Source organism: Delphinapterus leucas, chromosome 6, assembly GCF_059928025.1.
Source record: "Delphinapterus leucas isolate spDelLeu-1000000601 "Yukka" chromosome 6, BTC_Dleu_Yukka2, whole genome shotgun sequence".
Classification (NCBI taxonomy): Eukaryota; Metazoa; Chordata; class Mammalia; order Artiodactyla; family Monodontidae; genus Delphinapterus; species Delphinapterus leucas.
In genome coordinates, this window is record NC_143134.1 from 61,637,088 (window position 1) to 61,660,588 (window position 23,501).

General features: G+C 37.9%; 1 protein-coding gene across 6 annotated transcripts in view; it reads left to right on the forward strand.

The window, feature by feature from the left end:
• Positions 1 to 11,859, forward strand: part of NFIB (nuclear factor I B) — a 229,066-nt gene extending 217,207 nt beyond the window's left edge. For 5 of the 6 annotated variants that reach the window (XM_089913215.1, XM_089913217.1, XM_022573744.3 and 2 more), the window contains one exon: positions 11,066 to 11,859. In XM_089913215.1, the coding sequence (XP_089769341.1) occupies positions 11,066 to 11,195 (130 nt within the window). In that variant the 3' untranslated portion in view covers positions 11,196 to 11,859. The remainder of the gene's footprint in view (positions 1 to 11,065) is intronic. The other variant, XM_022573747.2, reaches the window with a different exon arrangement.
• The last annotated feature ends 11,642 nt before the right edge of the window (positions 11,860 to 23,501 follow it).

Genomic DNA, 23,501 nt, shown 5'->3' on the forward strand with positions numbered 1-23,501 from the left:
TGTTGCTTTTTGTTTTGAACAAAAGGCAATCCCCGGAGACTTTGTGGTAGCAAAGGACAAAGCAAAGAAGGTGTTTTGGTTTTGCTTTGTTTTGATTGTTGTTAGCTACCGTTACCTTCTTCGTATAATCACTTGTCCATGGTCGCCCCCTTTTCTGCCTTGTGCCCATCCTTCTGTAGAGGTGTTTCCATGTCAAAGCAGCTCCTTCTTCAGGGCTGAAAATGGCAGTGCTGAGGGAGCTGAGTGAGTATCATCAAAACTGGAAGACTTCCTCCACCCTCCTCCCTCTCCACACGTCCCGCACCCCCAATGTATAAACATTCTCTTCGGAACCAAAGCTGACTCCGTTGGAAAGTTTTCACAGACTTATTAAGTTGCAACCCTGAAGGTGTTCTGTTGTTTTGACCTTAGAATTTTGTGAGCCATTTGTGTGTGTGTGTGTGTGTGTGTGTGTGTGTGTGTGTGTGTGTTGCTTGCGTCTTGAAAATGTGAATTGTTTTCTAACCCAAAGGTCACGTACCGCAGTCAACCCAGAGTGAAATCCCTTGGTGGAGGGCTTACTTCTGCTTGAGGCTGGAGGGGCTCAGCTCTTAGCCGGGTAATAGGTGATGATGAGTTGCTTATGTTGTTCATAAGGGTACTGTTGTGTCTGTGCTTTGTCCTCTGATGTGGACAAATTACACTGCTACATATGTGAGTTACGTGGGTATAAACAAATACAGCAGTTAACTCCCTAACTGGCTTTCTTTCTTGAAACTATAGCCAGAACATAGCTTGTACTAGCAAATATGAAAGAGCAATATAATTGAATGAACAAGAAAGCCAAAGGACAGTCCAAGAATAACATAAACAGAAGTTATTTAAGAACGTTGGAGGTAGTGCTTTATGCAAAAGAGAAACTGGATTTATTGTTTCATTCCCTCTTCTCCCTCTTCACCCCTTTCAAGAAAAGGCAAAGCCACAAGTGAGTGGCTGTATGTGTCTGATGGCTTCTATAAACATAGCAGCAGCCTTCAGATGGCTAAAATAAACATGTGTGTGTTACTGAAGGATATGTTTACACAAACCATTTGCTCAGCCTCTGAAATAATGAATAAATGAAGATTTTACTGAAATAATTGGAGGGATTTTTGTGTTTCTGCTGATGCCATAATTGAATGGCACCGAAGAGACTTTTATCAGCCATTTTCCATGTTACATGTGTTAGCAGTTCCTTTCTATGAGTTGAATACTTCATTCTGTAGTTACTTTACACATGTTTTTGTAAGAAATTGTCGTTTATTACTGCAATTCTAGAGAGTTGTTTGATTTCTCAGGAGAAATTTAGCAGCCAGTAAAGATTATTTGAATCTGGTTGGTCAGGAGAAGGAGGGCAAAAAAAGAAGGAGTAATAGCGTTCAGTTCATACATCTAAGCCTGTTTGCATAACCCTGTCCTCAACCATGTACCATTTTCACTGCTTTGTCCATAAAATTTTCTTTATAAGATATATGTCCTCAACGACTCAAGAATGAATATTTAAACAAAATAATTTTCAATATTGTGGTGCAAACTATGTTTGTATGTAAACATATGTATATGTGTGCCGTGTATGTGTGTACATGCGTGTACACATGTGCATATGTGTGTATACATGCGGCACATGTATGATAAGGGTAATATGTAATTAAAGGGCTTTACGTAATGCTAATAGTTAACCTGTATTTCAACATTATACCTAGACCATCCCTACAAATTCACTAGGTTAGCATTTCCTGCTTTCAGTTTGTTATCTTGACACATAACTACAGTACAACAGCTGGGTTGTTCCTGGAGTTCCTGGGGGGAGCTTTATTCTCAGAGTGCTGAATTTCCTTTTCAGCTGTCAGCTCTAAAGTGTGTTCAAAATGTTCAACTTTTTACACACCATTCTGGGCCCCTAGAACCACTCTGGGACTATGATAGAAATGCTGATAAGGTAGATGAATGGAAGAATCCCCTTCAAGGAGGGGAGTTGCAAAAGCCAAAATTGCACATGATCATTGTTTGGGAACCAGGGCTGCTAAGTAGCGTTGTTCTTTGTACTTGGATATTCTATTTAAAAGAATTACTTCGCCATTTACATAAAAATTATTTGTACCTGTTATGAAATCAAAAATTTAAATGTGATCGTTCTTAAAAATGATCTTTATCTGGTGTTTACACACACGCAGTATCTGTAATCTGGCTGTTGAAAAATACATTGGGATTTGTTGCAGTTTTGCCTAACTTTCTCCGTTTGTAAAGAAAGATTTGCACAACACAGCGTTTCCTTTTTATCTAGGAAACTCTTCAGAAGACTTCCTAAGAAATTAATTGTATTCCAGCCAGACTTGCATGCTGCCATCCCACAGGAAATGGGTCAGCAATCCATTAAGATGCCATTAGATAATCTAATTTGGAGCTTAATCTCTAAATTAACCATGCTCCATACTTGAAGCATACTTGAGAGAAAGAAAAAAAGTTTACGTTTGAATCGATAGGGGAGCCGAAGCGTGAAGAAGGCTGTTTGTTTTTTCTGTAGCCGTGGTCACGTCTCAAGCCGTCTGGTAACCAGGAGAAACCAGACATGATGTAATTCCAGATTGAACTTGAACTTCAGGGACTTAGGATAGGGGAACAATGGACCATAGGAATCAATAATGTCCATTTTCCACATGATTATGTTTGGAGCTTTAAGTTAACCTTTATGGGAGAAGCAGCAGGATCTGCAGTGTGACCAAAATGGGATGACCCAGAGACAAGATGTTAGAGGAAAGAAAACAACTTTTTCCGCGATATTTTCTGAGCAGCGCTGCAGATTCCAGCAGGATTAGAAAAGTTCCCGCTCTGCAGTAAACCAGTGGCCTGTTCAGAGCACTCTTTGTTCGCTTAGGTAGGACAAACTTAATCTTACGTTTCCTGTCAGATGATTTTTGGCTGTACTGCGGGAGAAGGAGGAACATGATGCCGAAAATTCCCAAATGTAAACCTTGCTGATTAACCCTTTGCAATGAAAGAAGTATATTAAACACCTCCTTGATTTGAAGATGTTTCATGGAAAGTACCATATTTACATATGTATTAGTTCCCTGAGAAATCAGCTCTGTCAGTGGCCAGCGCACCCTTTAGTAACTTACTTTTTGATTCTCATGTTTGCTAGTGCTGTTAGAAGGTATATAGTGAATTTTCAGTCATATTTACTGAGATAACAAAGCATATGAATGAGTAAACGTGATAATAAACGTAATGACAAATTACAAAAGGAGAAAAAGTTCAAGAAATTGAAGAACACAAATTTTGAATATTCAGAAATTGCAGACAGCTACAATTATTCTCTCCTTTGTTAATTTTTGTTTTATGAGAAGGAAGGTTTTTTTGCACATGTGAACAGAGTAGCAGGCATAACATAAAAACATGTTCAGTTCCTTAATCATTTTTGATTTTATGCTTAGGAATTCTGAGACAAAAATGTTCTGTCCTTTAGAGGTGAAATTGTGCAAATAACACTGATTTTTGCTTTTCAGTGAAAATCATTTGGGAAAGAATCACATTCTGCTTTTGTATAAAACTTATATTTCTATTTAATTTGGTATGCCTTGGGTGATTTTCTCTAGTGAAAGGCACTATTTGGAAGCACTATTTTTGTAGGGAATTTTGTCTGCTGTTGAAGACTCACATATGCTAATAAGGGGAGCTGTAGCACTTGTAACAATAGCACTGAAAAGGAGCCCGGGGATAGAAAGGAATACAGACTAGAGAAAGAGGATGGAAATCCACACGTAGGATTCTCCGCTGTGGTGCAGTCTGTGGGAGGAGATCAAATCGCTACTTTGAGCCTCATAATTCTATATTTTTATGTGGCTAAAACCTCACACAGCTACATAGCTTGTTAGATACATATGCGTCTGTGTACTGTAATTTATTTACAATTAGTCATCTTCATAGTAAATCTCTATCTTCCATTTTCAGTTCTAAAACATGAAAAATATGGAACACAGTTTTTAGGGTTCTTTTTTTTAATTTGGCCTGTTCAGGGGAAGAGTATTTTTCCTACTTATGTCTAAAGTAAACATTTTAAGGAAATAAGTTTTTATTACTTTCAAGTATATAGATTGCCTTGTTGAAGGGTCTTCTAGGATTTTGTAAGGGCTGTTTACTAAAAGAGTACAGACATTATAATGTACACATTAGGTAATTAGCTGCAGTGGCCCCATACATAAAGGCTCTTCTTGCCCTGTGCTTTGCACTGGATGACATATTTCACTGGCATATGCCATTATTTTATTTAGAAAATGCTAGTACTCACACATAGTAAAGTTAACGCGCAATCCAGCATGCCCTGATAACAAAACCCACCTGAAACAACTGAATATAAATTAATGAGCTTTGATGGCCTACCGATTGGATATGTTATTTTCAAAATCGTTGGTCCCCAAGGAGTAGCAATAAAGCAGGCTATTTACCTACTTAGTTAAGGAACAGATATGTTTCTCTTTCATTACTATGAAGTGCTGTTGCTTGCAGTTAGAATAATTCCATTGAGACACCTGCAGTTTATGATATTTGGTGTTTCTCAGAGAGCCCACAAGAGTACTTTGCAGTTAGGTAAGAGCCGGCCAGGGAGCTTTCCAATACAGATTGTTACAAATAGTAATAATCAGTAGAAATCATCTTGCATGCAAATAGGATCATTCCGATGGCAATAATGATACTTAAAAATGGGGGAAATAAATTGAAGAAACCCAAGACCTGTGTAAAGCACTTTCACTTCTAGTCTAGCTGCATCAGAAGTGGAACGCAACAAGCAAGTTACTGACATACAGCCACGTCTGTATGTACATCAAAAAAGGTAAATATTGCCTTCAGCTGAAAAGGATCTGGAATTGGATAAATAAAATACAGGTATTTGTGTTGAAATTTGGACTCAAAAGTTATATTCTTTGGGAATTTCAGTGTGCCTAAATGATTTGGGCCTCAATCCATAGAATCTCTTGTATAATTCAAGGATAATATGAATTCTTGCTTAGTAATGTAAGTAGTGTGTTTCACAGAAGAGGGAGATTAGGTGAAGTGTAGTGGGTAAGAATGTAGGTTTTAGAACCACGCTGCTAGATTTCAAATCCTGGCTTCTACAATCTAACAGCAGCAGGGGTTGAGCAAGACACAACTTCCCAGCTTCAGTTTCCTCATCTGTAAAGTCAGAATAATAATGATACTTTTCTCATAAGTGTATTATGAGGATTGAAAGCTTTAAAGTAGGTCTAGCACGTAGATCAGTGCCTGGCAAATGCACACACTAGGTAAGTGCTAGCAACCAGTATATTTAATAAGTACCATTTTCTTTGTTCTAATATATTAATGAATTCTTAGATATATTCTTTATGTATAATAATTTATGTAATAATTCCTAAATATATGGGTACTTAAATACTACCCATATATTCCTTCCCCTGGTCTGATGGAGCATTTTTTCATAAGACACAGTCTGCAGCATTTGTGTTATACTGAAATAAGCCGCCAGTCCAAATGCACACATCCAGGACAGCATGGTTTCTAACTTAATACTTAATTAGCCTGCCCTTGATTGGTTTTTCCAGGTAGATTTTAGCTATTAATAGGCAAAATTTTTTATTGTGCATTTTGGGAGAGATACTAATACCTGTGTGTTCACATTATAGTAACAAAATTAGAAATGTTTAGCCAAGGAAATAATAAACTTTCCTTCTTGGGGGTATTTGAAACAGGTACAGTGGAATTAAGGGCAAATCCTGCTTTTAAATTAAGGTATTTATTTAATTTATTTTCCATGCTTTCTGGGCCATTGCTTATTTTTATTGCTATCTATAAGTAATGTGGCTACTGGTACAGTTGAGGTATGTATGAATATATACAATTCTTGGTGCCTCATTCCCGTAATATTTTTTTAAGCTTCTTAAAAGAGTACTTACTATCTTTAAAGCAAATATGGTAGCCTTATGATTAAGTCAGTCTGTAAAATCTGAACGGGTGATATGATTATTCCCCTGAAAAGTATTAGCACACTGGATACTTTGACATTCCATAAAATGTTTGACAAATGGGTTGCCCAACCCATTATCAGAGGCACACAGACTAGTAATAAATGAATTTTGCCATTCTTCAATTAGCTTTTATTTCAGGACGAATAGTTGAAGGAAGCCTTTGACTTTGGTTCTTTACTAAACTTATGACTCCATATATGTTTATTTGGTACGCCATGGTTCTTGAGTGGGTACCAAGTTAAAAGCGAAGGACCCAACCCTTTTTGGCCTAGAATACACAGTCACAGAATGCATAATTTTTATAAAGCACAACCAAGTCAAATGTTGACTTGTCCAGAGGAGTTTTCTCAGTTTCTTTCTTTGAAAGGTACAGAGTCTCTTTACTCCTTGTAGATGCAAAGACTAGCCATTTTATCCAATTTGTCCCGGATAAGAAATATATAAATAGTGTATCATTTTTAAAAAGAAGAAGGAGGTATCTTCTTCCTCCTTAATCCTCACCATAACGTCACTCTCAACTAGCTTTGTTTTCAAAGGAGATAGATATATCAAATTTCAGATTTGCTAGATCACCCAGACCGATCACATATTCTGTGCACAAGTCTGCTGCAGCACTAGCCAGCTGTGTGGGGCATGGGAAATTCATTGTCTCCTGAAGCAAATACATTTTGCCTTCAGAAGACTCTGTTCAAAAGTTCTTTTGAATGTTTGGTCAACGTCTAACTTCCCAGGGAAGCAGTATAATAGTTAAATGGCCATGGGAATCAGAACTGATTCATATCTGAGATCTAGGTGGGTAACTTTGGATGAGTTTAAGCCTCAAATTTCTCATCTGTGAAAAGGGGATAATGATGGCAATTTCAAGAGTTCATTGAGAAAATTAAGTGACATAGCATATGTAAAACACCCAAGATAGCACCTTGTTCATAGTAGGCCCTCAGCATGGTATCTTCTGGAAGTTTCTGCCTTTACACTAATTCTGTCTACCTGAACCGTATGGAACAAGTCTATGTTTCTTTTCAACTCAACTATCATGTCTTCCCTCTTTCCGTTTAATGTTCCTCAAATGACATGATTTGGTGAGTTTCTTCACCAAAGAAATGCCATCGAGTTTGTTTCTCTTGAAGAGCGATGCCTAGAAGAAACACAATGCTTCTGAGATAGTCTGATCAGTATAAAATGAAGCCATACCATCACCTACCATTAATGCATCTTAAGGTCAAAGTAATTTGTTTGTTTGTTTCTTTCCTTTGGTGGGGGGGGGCGGCAGCCACATCATACATTTGATCAGAATCACATGAAAATATGATCTGTGATATCAGATGTATTAATTTTTCCTGTAATTTTTATTTAACTTTATTTTATTTTTAATGAAATATCTCATTATATACTTAGAGCGTACGTAGAGTAGAAGTCACTTGGGTGAATTCTGCTTTGTGTTAAAGTGTTGTCAAAATATTTGGGGCTTTTTTTTGTGCCTGATTTTCCACGAAGTACTTGTATTCTTTTCTCTTTTTACTAGTATGGCAGGTATATATATATATTTTTTGTTTTGTTTTTGTTGTTGTTTTTGCAATACGCGGGCCTCTCACCGTTGTGGCCTCTCCCGTTGCGGAGCACAGGCTCCGGACGCGCAGGCTCAGCGGCCATGGCTCACGGGCCCAGCCGCTCCGTGGCATGTGGGATCTTCCCGGACCGGGGCACGAACCCACATCCCCTGCATCGGCAGGCAGACTCTCAACCACTGCGACACCAGGGAAGCCCAATATTTTTTAAAGATGTGCTTTCAACTTTCAGTCATGCTCATCTTCTGTTTGCCTTAAAAAAAAAAAAAAAAAAGTGATTTGGCAATGGAAAATGTAATGAAGACCAAGTAAATGAGTGTTTGAAGATATATTGCTGAAGTAGCTTAATTTGACTTTGAATATTTTCAAATCTTTCAATTGAGAGACTCTCATCTCTTAATAGACAGAGACACAGATTATTGGATTGAACATAAGGTTATCCATATAATTTTCATTCTATTAGAAATTAAAATGATTAAGCATTTTACATGTAACTAGTTGTATATGTACATAAATATGAAAGTGTGTTTATTTTATCCATGCTGGCAATCATTGACATTGACTTATGTAGAGAGAGTTGATATGTAAAAAGCACTGTTAAATTTTTACCTGAAAAACTATGAGATTTGAAGCATTGTCTTTTAGAAATGAAATGATCTAAGTTATTTTGTTTGGTTAAACATTTTTCTTTGCACTGTTATCATAATCTTTGAATTAGTTTTACTAGTTTTTTTTTCAACGGGACTACCAAAAAGCTCTAAAAAATGTCTGTGCCTTACAGTTCTGTATTTAACCTCCAGATTGGCAATAAGAGACTTGTAAACTCATATATGGGGTCTGCATAGTGTTAATGTCTGAGATTTATTTTCCCCCAAAGGTTCATAAACAGTATTGACAAATATATCACACACTGCAATTTTGACCTGGTCATAATGTAGCATGGGAGGTTTGAAAGGTTTAAATAAACATCTAAATTGAATTTGTTAGCTCTTCTGCAGCAAGAGTCCTGTTAGTCACTAGCATCTATGTATTTTTATGAAGAATTTTCCATAAACTAACAATACATGTCTCTTCTAAAGAACTGAGTAAGAAAGCTATTGCAAAATAAACCCTGAATTCCTGTCTTTTCTGCCATTGATCAGTAGACTTCTCCATTTAAGGAGTCACATCTATTTTCAAGCATTAAAATACACTTTATTTTCCTAAAATATGCAGTTTCTAAATGACTTCCTAGAGCCCATTTAATTTGGGACTCATTAATTTTGCAAAGTTATTTACTTGTCGTTGACATTTTCTTTTACTGTCAAGGATTATCAATTTGAGCTAGTCTTTTTGTTTTGTGTACATGCTTCCTGCTTTAGGTTAAAAATAATGGAGATCCATTTTTGTCATTTATTTGTTTAGAAATAATTAGCATCAGCTATGGCCAGCAATAAGGATTGATAAGATAAGGTCATTTTCTTTAGAGATCTTACCTTTCAGTGAGTAAGATAATCATAGATACAGATAATTATGATATGAGGTAGTGCTATATAGAAGTACTATGTAATCAAGTGCAGTAGGACAGTGGAGGGAAAATGTTTCATGATGCATCACGTAACACTCTTCCCAATCAGTGGTGCAAAATGCAGAAATAATTGTTGAAGATGTGTGTGGGAAGAGAGAAATATGTGAAAACAGTTAAGTCTCTTAGAAAAGGTTTCAATAACAACTTTTTATTCTATAGAATTATGATTTTTTATCCTATAATGACATATCTTTTTATTTGAATTTTTTGTTTCAAGTATTATACGATTTTTCCTGCATAGTTAATTTTTGTTAATACTAAACATCTCTAATTTTAAGTTCAGAGATGCCTATTTTCTTATTATAGGGCCCAAATTGCAATGTACTCGTGAAATTATGTGATTATGAGCAACACTTTTAAAAAATATATAGTTGGGTGTGATTTGGAATATTTAATTGATTTGCCTGTTAATCAGAAAAATTTACTGAGCACTTACCATGTACCATTTACTATATTAGATGGAGAACAGGAAGAGAAATGGACTTTGTTTTGGATCTCATACTCTAATCACAAAATCCCTTTAGCATAAAAGGTCACTGTGAATATTTTTCTGTTAAAATATTAACTCAGAAGTATGTACCTAGACGTAATAATAAGCCTCTTTATTTGTTTAAAAGTGTCATGAGAGTAAAAAGTTACATATCAAGTTCTTTTTTTTTTTTAATCCAAGCTTTTTCTTTTTGGGGGGTAGAGGGAGTAGGTAGGAAAATTGTTCCTTCAAGGTAATATTCCATAAAGGTTTTTGTACCTTTGGAATTTAAATATGAAAAAATGAGGGTGTCTAGCTTGATACCTACCATAGTAGAATCCATCTCACCTCATGGCTCCAAAAGTAAAGAAAAGGATATAAATTAAATTTAAAGGATAAATTAAATTTAAAACATTGAAGTTGTATTTCCATGCCAGACGATGACAAAACTGGGTATGGAATTGTCAGTTGGATGTTTTCTTGTTTCATGATTATTTATGCAGCTGTTACTTAGCTGACATTAGTTCCTAGTTGAATGTTGAAACAAATAATGCATCTGATTAGGTATACCCAGAATGTATGTTATGGGGTTGTTTTGTGACATGTAGGTGTCGTGTTATTTTCGTCTGTATGATACTTGTTTAATGAGAGATTATGCCAGTAGCAATTAGAGAACTGTTTCTTGAACTGTTTTTGTTTTATACAGCCCCAAATACAACATCGGTGAAATTAGAGTTGGTTGGAGAGGGGCAAGCCCCTCCTCTGCTTACTCCCTCCCTGTGGGGCTTCTCCCAGGCTGCTCTCCAGACTCCCAAACTCACAGCAGCTGGGATGTGGAGACATGACTGATGTGGAGGGACAGGGGATGCCCTGGCTTCTGGTGTCAGCTTCCAACTACACATTATGCACTGGCCTTCCGAAAAATGTATTTTCTCTTATTGTGAAGGGAAAAAAAAAATCTCTTTCATTATGGCTTTCAATTTTATTCAACCGATAGGCAGGTGAAAAATTGAAATACATCACAATTGCTGGTGAATTAAAACAAGATCAGAGTATTGCTTGCAAAGTATGTTGGCACTGTTGTAGATTTGCTCTTTTCTTTCTCTTTTTTTTTTTTTGACAAAAAATCATATTATATTTACATCAAAGTAGACCAAGTATTTTAGGAAGAGTATCCTCAATCAGAGTTTAATAACTATGGATGAGTCTTACTCGAGTTTTTTTCACAATTAGTCTTACCATCCGTGAAAGAAATAGACCATGTAGCTTACATACGTATAATGTTTATAATTTAGCACATGTATCTCATATTAAACTGCAATTTGGAAAAAAGCTATTGTAGTAATTTGATGCCTATGGAATTTATATTTCTAATATTGCTGTAGAGTAACATTGTATTTTTTCTTTTTCTCTTCCTTCCCTCCTGCCCCTCTCCTGCCAACAGTCCTGGTACCTGGGCTAGCTTGGTTCCTTTCCAAGTATCAAATAGGACACCCATCCTACCGGCAAATGTCCAAAATTACGGTTTGAACATAATCGGAGAACCTTTCCTTCAAGCAGAAACAAGCAACTGAGGGAAACATGAAATACAACACTAGTTTAAGAAATTTAAAAAAAAAAAAGGAAAAGAGAAGACTGGACAAAACAAAACAAACAAAAAGGGAGAAAGGAAAGAAACTGAAGAAAGAAGATAATAGACCAGCAATCGCAGCACTTACAATCACTAATTCCCTTAAGGTTGAAACTGTAATGACATAAAAAGGGTCGATGATATTTCACTGATGGTAGATCGCAGCCCCTGCAAAGTAGCCTTTGTTACATGAAGTCCGCTGGGAAATAGATGTTCTGTCTCTATGACAATATATTTTAACTGACTTTCTAGATGCCTTAATATTTGCATGATAAGCTAGTTTTATTGGTTTAGTATTCTTGTTGTTTACGCATGGAATCACTATTCCTGGTTATCTCACCAACTAAGGCTAGGAGGCGGCATCAGAAGTGCTGGGTGACAGAGCCATGAGCCAGCCATTTTATAAGCACTCTGATTTCTAAAAGTTAAAAAAAATATATATGAAATCTCTGTAGCCTTTAGTTATCAGTACAGATTTATTAAATTTTGGCCCTTAACCCAGCCTTTTCCAGTGTGTAACCCAGTTTGAAATCTTAAAAAAAAAAAGAAAAAAAAAAGAAAAAAAGAAAAAAAAAGAAAAAGAAAAAAGAAAAAAAAAACAGTTTGAACACAAAGGCTCTATGGAAGAAATGCCTCTATGTAGGTGAAGTGTTATCTCTGCATGCAACAGTAAAAATTAATATAATAGTTTCCCCACAAAAGAAACACTTAACAGAGGCAAGTGCAATTTATAAATTTATATCTAAAGGGGAATCATGATTATAAGTCCTTCAGCCCTTGGACTCTAAATTGAGGGGATTAAAAAGAATTTAAAATAATTTTGAACGAATTTATTTTCCCCTCAGTTTTTGAGGGCAGTAAAAAGGCATTAAATCAAGACAAATCATGTGCTTGAGGAAAAAAAAAATTAATGAAAACACAGCACTTATGTTGGTTTAGCTGCAGCCTCCTTGGAGGTAGAATTTATTTATTTAAAATTACTGGTTGCATCAAGAACCCATAGGGTGTACAAAAGGTTCTATAAAATCTGCATTCTAGAGACAAAGAGGCAGGCAAATCCATGTCACAAGGGTAAAGCTTACAGTTTACAAACTGGGAACGCCAGGGTGTAGGATATAAAAATGCACTCTTGAGAAAACAAATGTAATCAGGGTGCTGAATACTTGCATGGTGCTTTCAGACATTAGCCTTGTTCAACAAATTTCTTGTATTGACAGATCTGTGGTGTGCATGGGCAGACACATTTTTGCCTCTATGTCTCTTAAAATTTTAATTAAAAATACTCTTTCCAGTAATCCTAATTTGCACGAAGATATAATGTCCACATTACGTGCCTTGCCTTGAAATCTAAAAAACAAAAAAAACACAAAAAAACACAAAAAAGTGACATCACTACACTTGTTTTGCTGCATTTATTATCATTTTAAATCTTTACCATTTTTATGACAAAATATTTTGTACTCCAGACGAAGAAAAATGTGTGACATCATGGATTTTTTAGACAGTTATACCTTTATCTCACATTTATAAAGCATATCATGGCTGTGTATAGTTGCCGCTTAAAAATTGTAATCGACCAGCAATATTTTCAGTATTTTGGTGTTTTTTCTATTAACCTTTCATGTTTTTCATCTTCCAATTAATATTTGGGGGGGAGGGATTTCAAATTTATACGAATTATGCAATACCAAGTTTTGCCTATGTAGGTAGTGCTTTTAGCTGTATTGGTTATTATAGGTAAGTACACAGATTTAAAAAAAAAATAATGTATGCTTTTTTTTTGTTTGTTTGTTTTAATTGACCAAAGTGGGTACTGCTATTTTTGCAGTGTGATGAGGTCCTTTTGTGTACTGAGAGATGGACAGGGGATTTTTTTTAATATACATATATATATATTCTGGGGTGGGTGGGAGGATTTTTAACACTTTACAGTGTAGCTGTGAAGCAGTGCACCCTGAGATGGGCCTGGGCTGCACAGCGACTGTTCTGCCTACTGTGAGAAACTTCAACTTCACAGGTTTCCCTCTCAAACTCCCCACCTGGGGTGCAAGCGGAACTCCTTTCTGCTTTTCATAGCAACAGAGTAAGCGCAAGCAAACACAACCAACTCACCTGGAGGCAGACTTGGCTTAAAACAAACGGTCTTATCTTTTTTGGGGGGGCGTGGTCGTTTTTCTTGAAAGTTCCGGATCCACAGTGGAGAGTGAACCTGTCTCATAGTTAGCAAAGATAGTCGTTGAAAAGTACATCTAGCAGATGTTTCAACTTCGGGGCTGAGCATACTTTCTCCTCTAAACTATGCCATCCTGCTGGAGGGGGTGCTCCCGCATCCTTTCCCCACCACTTTCCTTCCCCATTTCTTCATTTCATGAATGTTAGTCTGTGATTTACCTGGGACTCACTACTTCAAACGGATGGTAGTGCGCTTGGAAATTTTTTTTAATATCCAGGAGATTGAACAGAGGGCTATTATTACATGTATTCGGACTTCTAGATTAACATCAAAGTTCAGTTTTTAAGGAACAAAAATAATAAGTCTTGTTAAGTTTTCATTTTACCTGCCCTTTTTAAACAGAGAACCAGACTAGAAGGGAAATAGAGAATTTTTAGAAATGAATTTTCCTGTGGATGAATTAAGCCCATTAGATGCTGATGGGATTTTTTTTTTTAAGGGATGGTACCTCAAGTATATATTGGATTTAATTTCCCCGGAGGGCTAGAGGGTGAATGGAGGCTGGTTCTACTTTACTCTGCCCCACTGCCGGCCCCCCCCCCCCGCACCCCCAGTCCCATTGAGGGAATTCATTACGAGGGGGAAAATCTTTTAGAATTAGTGACACATGGTGGGCTGTCCTGAGGAGCCCCCGACCCCCTTCCCCCAGGCCATGGCCTAATAAAATAAACTGTCTATTGTTCTCACAGCATATCATTTAATAATGAATACTTTAGAACAATGCTTATGGGCCTGAGAATTGTGTTTGATTAGCCCATTCAGTTTGATAGCCCCAATGCTGAAAAGCACAGCAGGAGCGCAAGTTCAAAAGGAAGTCCAGTCATTTCTGTGATGACTTGCCCTGGTGGAAAACAGATCATCTCAGCCAAGCTCTTCATGTCTCTTCAACCTAGTAGGTGAACAAATCAACCTCACAGGACACGCAGTATTTTTTTAAGAGCAGAGTTGCTCTCTTTTTTTTTTTGCCAGTGAATGAGCAGCTCTAGCTAAATAAGTTACACACTGTGGGTATTCCTGCCTGCCTCTTGAATACAAAGGCCTAGTTCAAGTGTTGCTTTTTTTTTTTTTAATCTTTTTTTTTTTTTCTCCTTTCCTTTTGAGATAAAACTCTTAAAAAGATACTACTCTCTATATAATCTCAAATCCATTTCGGCCTCCTCGTCTTTTTACCAGGAAGTATCTTGTGACTAAGGGCCCCCCCCCTCTTGCAGGTCTTGCACGCCCCTCCCCTCCCCAGAACTGCAGAGCTACAGGATGGTGAAGGTCACCCAAGGGCATCAGTAGGGGGTGGCGTCTCCAGCCCCGGCTCCGCGGCACTGTTCAGCTTTCCCTGCGTTGCTTTGCAGCCCACCCCTCACAGTGCCTCTGAAGTGTTTCCTCTGGAGTGACATGAGCGTTTGAGGCTTGTCTAAGGAGAAAAAAGAAAAAGGCAGTGAAGGAGACTGTACATAAAGACATGGCAAAAATCTTAATTATAGCAATATAGTTATGGGGTAATGTTCGGGTGGGCAGCTCCATTAAAAAAAAAATATGTGAATGAATCTGTGAAGCTGCGAGTAGCAAGAAGAGCGAAAGGTCTTCTTCATGAACCGCCTACCTTGTAGACAGTAATTTGTACACTGTATAGTTTTGTTAAGAATTTTTTTTTAAATTAAAATTCCCATGTTTGTAAAGCTAACTTTTTAACAATTATAATGGAACTATATGTTGTTTCCATTTTTAAAGTAAACAAGAATATTCCTTGTTTGGAGACTGGACTTGAGTTAAAACTCTCCAGGCTCTTAAGTTATGTATTAAAAAAAAAAAAAAATCTGTCCATGTTAGGAGTTATTTCACAGATTCCTGTGCTTGAAAAGCATAGGATACTAATCCTTTAAAAAAGTGTAAATGGAGAAAAGTTATATTTTATGAAGGTTATTTTGTTGTATTTAGTATTGGAAAAGTTGGTTTTCAGAGCATTTCAGAATGTCGGAAGCACCACTGTCTTTTTATTAGTATATACGGCCTTTAGCAAAAGTTTTTGTGATTGTTACGTGATGGTATTTAAGGTTGTTTCACAGAGCATTCAGGATAGGCAGAAAATGACAAAACCGTGCTATGTCTCACATAACGTGTCCTCAGGGAGCAGAATCTTGGATTTGTGACTTGTAGCTTCATAAGGACTCAACAAAAGAGATTGCACAGGGACATCTTCAGCGGTGTGACACCAGGACATGTGTTCTTTACCTAGATTCAAACTCTATGTACCGTGTGAAACGAAGGCTGCAGAAAGTTATCCCATATTCAGTGTACAGTATTCATTTGTAATGAAACAACTCTACAATATTGCTGGCAGATAGGCCCCAAGCATGACATTCAGTATAGTTTACATGTTCCTGTCAAGGTCTTTGGTTAACGTTAACCAGCTGCATGCTTCCTGGACTTTAAAAAATTGGGTTTCTATTGAAAACTTTTTTTTTCTTAAATGTGCAGGCTATTCAAGTCCAACTGTAAAAGCTCAAAATTGAATGTTCTACTCCATGCTGAAGGAGCTGAAAGCTGCCTTCTTCATATTTTGCACTTTCTGGTAGTTCCCCTGTTTTTTTCTAATTCCTTAAAAATTGTGTGGGTGGGGTGGAGCACTGCAGTTGGGGGGTAACATGGACCACTGATTTTTGCCCTTTGACCCTGCACAATGACCTTTGCATCAGCCAAACTCATTGCCATGACAACTCTTTGTACTGTGTCCGTGCCACAGATCTGTTGGTGACATTGTTCATATAGTCAAAGGGGACAAGTTGGAGACGGTCAATTTTTACATTTTTTTGTTGTTGTTGCAATTCTTTCTTCAATGGTTGTAAGTAGTTTTGTTTTTTTGTTTTTTTTTAATAATAAAAGGGTTCACTAGTTAAGACTCTTTAGAAATATCTGTGTGTTGCAATTCAAATTGTTGAGATTGTGAAAACGCTTCAGTGCCACTAGCCTATGAGCACGCCAGCCCCAGCCTCTGATAACTTTTATTGCATGATACAGTACCAGTAACAAATGGTGGCCTACATACACACAAGGCAGTGTGAGCTGGTGACACTAAAGCCAGTCTTGTATTACTGTATTTTTGACAGAATGGTTTTGAAAACTGTGCTACAGGGACTGATGTGGCAAATATATCTCTTTATGCAGAAGGAAGTCTTTTTTTTTTTTTTTTAAGAAGTATGGCTTATTATGCATTCTTCATCGAGGGCATTGAAGTTGCATGGACTGAAAAAAAGTTGATGCAAAACGAGAAAGAAACAAACAAAAAAAAAAAACCAGCAAAATTTTTACCAAAAAACTCAAACAAATGAGCAGTGCCTGTTCAATTTCACAGTCTCTGTTGAGTTCAGTTGTAAATATGTTTCAAATGACATTTTCTTGGAAAAAAAAAAAAATCTCTACAACATTGTAGAATGTGAGGGGTAACTCCATCCCAGGCATAGGCTTCTCAAAGCTGCATTAGATTATGTCTTCATCAAGCTGTTAATTTGTGCTTATATCACATAGAACTTTTAGCATCCTGGGAAGAGGTGCCCTCACCTCAATGATATTTCTCTGAGAACAACTTTTGTAGGACTGTGTGTTTCTTTAGATACATTTAGTACAACTGTAGGTGACGAGTAGTCAGTTATTGCTTGCTAGCTACACACCAGGGTTGATCCATTTTAAAACTTTTGGCATTTTTGTCCTCATGGGCCATAAATACAGAACCTTGTATTTTAATTAAATTTTTTCAAAAAGGAGGCACATGCACAATCTCCGTGTAACAAACCTTTAGCAGTAGGATGTATTATATGACAGTTACTTAATTTCTGGCGTTCAGACCTCTGGGATCAACCCCAGACTGGGCCAGAATGTTAGCGAAGGTTTTATTGTGCCCGGTTGGAGGATAATGTTCTTTGGGTACTTTTTGTGGGTTGCAAATGAACTCAATTGCCACAAGTTTTAAACTGGTGTAAATCAAGCTTGACTTAATGTGATTGTTACTGTTATATCCAGCCTATACTGCTAGCAGCTGCTCATACTGCAGTCAATTACTGGAAGCAGATATATTTCCTATGCAAAAACTGTTTAAACAATAAAATGAGCTATGCTACAGACTCTGGCCTCATGTTTTATTTTCCTCCTCCACCTCTTCCCGCCGCTCTTCCTACGTTAGCGTTGGGGTCAGTATATCTTGGAAGTGGATCTTGGTCCTTCCATCTGGGAATTTTGTAGCATGGGTTTAATTTCTTAGCATCTGGGATAGTTACTACTTCATTTCGGTACTTCCAATTGCACTGGGCACGTGTGTATGTTTAAACCCTTCTTGCGATTCCTACTACGTGTAGTCCTCCCAAGCTCTCTAAACAATGACAGTAGAAATGCAAGTGCAGATCTAGAATTTCAGCCCCCCACTCTCTGAGAAAGGCCTTTCAGCAATGAGGTGAAGATGTAACGTGTGCCCGGGATGACTGGACTGTGGTCTCCTCGACTGAAAAACCACAAGGGCCTCAAACACACACACTCAACAGAAAAGGTAAGTCCTGGGGTCACCCTGCGGCTGTGGGTTTAGTGGTTTTGTGAGTACTGGAGGAGAAGAATTTCTTTCTTCCAATGCCTGAAAAGGAGCAGCATCTTAGGTTTCCAAGAAGCGGTGCTACTTTTCAGTGCGAGCAGGGTCGATGTTCCTTATGCACAGGGAGGTGGGACGCGAGCTGAAACTGAGGATGGGGTCCCAAATCCAGACTCCTTGAATACAGCAATTCTGAACGGAGTCAGCTGGAGTTCAAAAATAGCTAATTGAAAAGGAATGAGCTTAAAGGGTTTTGCGATCCATCTGAGTGATGTGCACAAATGAAGCAAAACTAATGCAAGCTTCATTGAAAAGAGATAAAAATGCCTGGAATTTGACCATCCCAATCAAAGACTTGCTGAAACGGATCCGACTGCCTGATCCCACCACCTCTAATTCATGACTCGGGTCCCTTTCACCTCCCCAAACCGCCCTGATACAGTGGGTTTACATTGCTGTGTGTAGAGTTGCATGGAAATCAGTTGACCGCTATCTACTGAAAAAAAATGGAGAATCCTGGACGGCTCCAAGATGAGATGGTAATTGGATTTTTTAGAAGATTAAGAAATGTCCTGGGAAGTAGTTTTAAGAATATTATAATTGAAATAAAATTTTTACGTATAGAGCGACTTTTTGCCCTGATGAAAATGTTTGGCTTTGTTGGCATCGATCAAGATTTGGGGATAGAAGAGAGACAGCAGTGAGGAAGTGTACACAACAATTACTTCAAGTCCCTGCTCTAGAGTTAAACTGGCTGCTTCCAAATGCTGGGAATGGCCAGCTGTATAGCCAGTTACATAAACTTTCTTTGCCTCAGTTCCCTTGTCTGTAAAATTAGATATTAGTGAGAGTGTCTCATTAGGCTGTTGAGAGAATGAATGAGATTGTGCGTGTAAAGCTCTTTCAGTGCTGGAAATGTGTTACTTATTATTACTATTATCATTATTATTATTGGCTTCATCATTGGGCAGTGTGACACATTAGTCAGAAATGAATGGATTCGTTTCTTTTAGAGTGAGGACATGAAGATATGAGTTATTTTCATTAGCAATTGGTTTTGCGTGCGTGCGTGTGTGTGTGTGTTGTGTGTGTTATTGAAATAATTGAATTGCTGCTGGTTGGAGAACATTACTTCTTTCCCTTTTAGTTTTACTTCTGTGGCAGCCAGCAAGTCTCTACTGATAGATATTCCAACAGAGTCCTTCCAAGAGACCATTTCTTGAATGGAAACTGCACGTCTGTACATGACCTCATCTTAGCTTCTAGAAGTTCCCTTCAGGTGATGTCAATACTTTCCTTTCTTTGTGAGGGAAGAAAAGCATTGATTTCTTAAGTCTGTTAATTTTCTAAGTAGCTTTATTTTATAGGAGACACAAGAATTTGCAAGGAATAGAAGTTTTCTCAAATAGAGAAAAGTCACGAGAACTGAATGGAGGACCTTGGGGGCAGAGGAAGCCCCAGGCAAGAGTGCAGCATCTGACTCTCTTCCCTCCTTGGACAAGCTGACAGCTGGCATCTGTGCTCCGCTCACATGACACTCCATTCTTTCCTCTTAAGGTGGGGACTGGATAAGGAGGTGAAATCTGCAATGGGCTGGGAGAGATTGGATAAGCCTGAGATATGCAGCTTTCCAGACTTCATACAGAGGAGCCCCACAAAGTCTTTACAGGACAGCGTAGCTGCTCCCACAGGAAAGGAAGCAAACGTTCTGTTCTTTCCTTCCAGGCCACCTCCCTCTGTGGAATTCCCCTCTTCTTGGTTCTCCCTTCACTCCCTGCTCACCCAGTCCCAAATGCCCCCACACCATCCTTGGGTTGTCCAAAATTGCTCTTTCTGTTCAGGGCTGGAAACTTCAATGATCCTCATGGTGTCTCTTATTCTAAAATGGTCCTTTCCTCCATGTCAACAAAATGCCCCCCTCTGGGGTACTCTGGGCTACTGGATTTTAATGTGACCAAAGTAGTCCACATAAGGGCCTGAAGGATAGATGGAGGGCAGAGTAGCGGTGGGAAACTTGCATTTTCCAAGAAGTTCTCACCACTGTTATTTTTTAACAATAAATGATTCCTCTCTGGGTGGATTATATGAAGAAGTCTTTGCTGTGTGCAATTTATTGCTGCGGGGGTCAAAAATGCAGATGGTCACAGCTTGAGGGCAGGGGGGCAGGGCAGGTAGCGTAACTGGGTTAACAGGGAGATTTAACAAATGGGGACCGTGGGGATTGGCAACCTGAAGGGTGTGTCCACATTTAACAACAACAGCTGGGGGATGTTCTGTCTCCCAGAAGCCCCCTCAGCGCTTTCCCCACCCCCATTAGTGTGACCGTGGATGCAAATGAGCCCAGGGCTGCCCTGGATCCATGCCCAGCACCCTCCAGCAGCCGCCCAGTACCTTTCATGGTACACAGGGAAAAGACACTTTCCTCGGAAAGAGAGACTTAGAAGGTGAGTCAAATCCACCCTGTCCTGATCGTATATGTTTTTCCCAATTACTGTTTCTCACATTTTTACTGTTCCAGAATCAAAATTCTCTTTGTTAGTACAAAAATAAAGTGGCTTCACACCTATCCAGAGAAACATATAAGAGGAGTGGCACTGATGGAACTTCATTATGATGAGAAATTCAAATTAAAATATTTTAAAAGAAATTTCAGCCCCAAATCCATTTATACTGCAGTTCCTTGTCTAATTTGTAAAAACACAAATACACGAACAACCTAATGTTTGCAATACTAAACCAAAATATCCTGAATACTTAAATAATATTCCAGGCAAAACTAAATGTAAACTGGAATTTCAAGAATGTGCAGAAGCAGGAGTACACGGGCATATATGTGGCCTGCCCGTTAATTTCACTGTGAACTTTTATTTGTGAAATATTGTTTGGGTTGTTTCATAATCTAGCAAAGTAATCAGTTCCAAATTAGTGTTCAGATTAAATAAAAATAACATAGATTAAAAAATATCCTGGCCTATTTGTACACATAAACATTCTTTTCCATTTCAGAGAAGCTTTCAGAAAAACACACATAGTGAGAAGTCAAGGGTTAAGTCTAATTAATTTTTCTTCATATCTTATAGCTGACACAGGCAGAGGAAAGGAAAGGAAATCGTAGTGTCCTTTGCTTCCTTCATTTGGAAGAAAGTCCATACACAAGCTAGAATATAATTAATGACTTTTAATGAATGCAAATATTTTAATGTATGAGGCACAGCCTAGGAAAAGCAAGAATCAAATTAAGGAAAAAATAAAGATATAAACAAAAAAATGTAAATATCACTTGTAGGTCATAAGAAAGGACTAAGATCACAGAAAATTTTTTGTACATGTTCCATTTTAGATCCAGCTCCATGATAGTCAAGGTTATAGCTAGCCTTTAACTGATTAACTAATTAGAGTAGATGGAATACAGTAGAGATGAAAGAAAGGATTCTTAAATATTCTTGACTTTTTCGGATATATTTGTGGGTTCTTCATAAACACAACATATATGTACCTTCAGTTTTTCAGAGAAGTTCTGATTTTATCTACTCTTATTTTGATTAGTCAGCTAAACATATAGCTACATTTAACTTTTATCTCCTTGTAAAACTGCATATAAATTCCTTAAGCAGAAAAGACCCAGATTTATTTTAAGGCTTGGGATAAAAGGTGTAGCACTGGAATGATCTCTCCTCCATGAGAAGAGAAACCCGTTAGGTCTGGTAGAGATTGTATTAATTTTCTCCTTGACCTCTTGCCTGAGTAGCTTGAAATCAAAACTGGGTTCTGCTCTAGCTTATGTCCTCACTGGGAGTACTTATTAAATTGTGAGTATGTTACCTGGTGCTAATGAAAGCCACATGGGTTGCTCCAGGTTCAGTGATTTCCCCTTCTGATTTTCTGGTTCTGGAGCCCTGTTTCCACTGGCTGCCCCTCCAGTGAGAACTCTCAGGGCACATTCTCCATCCAGTTTTTGGTTTTTTTTTTAGATGTTAGGGGTAGGAATTAATTAATTAATTAATTAATTTTTGCTGTGTTGGGTCTTCGTTTCTGCGCGAGGGCTTTCTCTAATTGTGGCAAGCGGGGGCCACTCTTCATCGCGGTGCGCGGGCCTCGCACTATCGCGGCCTCTCTTGTTGCGGAGCACAGGCTCCGGACGCGCAGGCTCAGTAGTTGGCGGCTTACGGGCCTAGTTGCTCCGCGGCATGTGGGATCCTCCCAGAGCAGGGCTCGAACCCATGTCCTCTGCATTAGCAGGCAGATTTTCAATCACTGCGCCACCAGGGAAGCCCCTCCATCCAGTTTTAAGGAGGTTTGTGTGGAGAAATAAGTCTGATAGCACATGTTACAAATCATCACCAAATCAACAATATCAAGATTTACCCCGAACAGTGACAGAGGTACATAACAGGATGACAGAGTGCAGGAAACTTTCAAATAAGAGGGAAAGAGCTTTGTTGGCAGTAACACAAGAGTGGGCATAGTTTACCTTTGTTGAATGATTATTGAGTCAGGACCTGGGCCAAGTATTTTACTTCTATTATCTTATTTAATCCTATTCCTGTTTTACCAATGAGAAAACTGAGGCACAGAGGTGAGGTGACTTGTTCAAACAAACAGTGGAAATCATAGATTTAAATATCCTCCAATGAGCAGCCCTAAATTGCTTAACATGTGTCTTACAATTTGGCCTGATGAAATCGTTTGGTTATCTTTTTTTGAATAGTATAGAACTTGAAGATCTTAGAATTCTCTTACCCTCAAATCGGAACTAAAGCAACTTTAATCGGATTAAAGCAATCATTGACCTCTGTTTTCCAGGATTTATGTGAGGATAGTTTGTCATCAATTTTAATTGCAAAATTATAAACCTCATTATGTTTTGGTGAAGGTGGACATTGGAAACTCAGTGTCATTCAAAATGTTATTCTACCATCATATCTTTACTAATTTATCATTGGGCTTATATTAAAACAATAGAGTAATAGTGATCATTTATTAAGGACCTATTACTGTGGTTCAGGGCCTGTGCTAAATATTTTACATACTATATTTAATTTAATTCTCAGTAATATTCTAGCTGTCAATATCCCCATTTTTCAGATGACAAAAAAAGGAATTCAGAGATTAAGCAATTTACTCCAAATTCACGCATCCTTGATGTGGTGGACCCAAGATTAGAACCCAGGTATGCCTGACTGCAAAAGCCACGATCGTTACCTTTGCGTTATGTCTTTTAAATTCAAATAAATCAACACAAGATATTGAAAGAGTAAAACATTTTCAAAGTGAATGATTTTTATTGTCATAAGCATTTTAAAATTGAACCATATTTATTGTCATAATAGCACTATCACCTCCTCAGAGAAGACTTTTTGTAGCGTGGAATACAGTGTTTTGCAGCTCCGGCTAAGATCTGGTCCAGGTTATGTGTTATGGGGTCCCACTCTTGATGAGCTCACAGATCT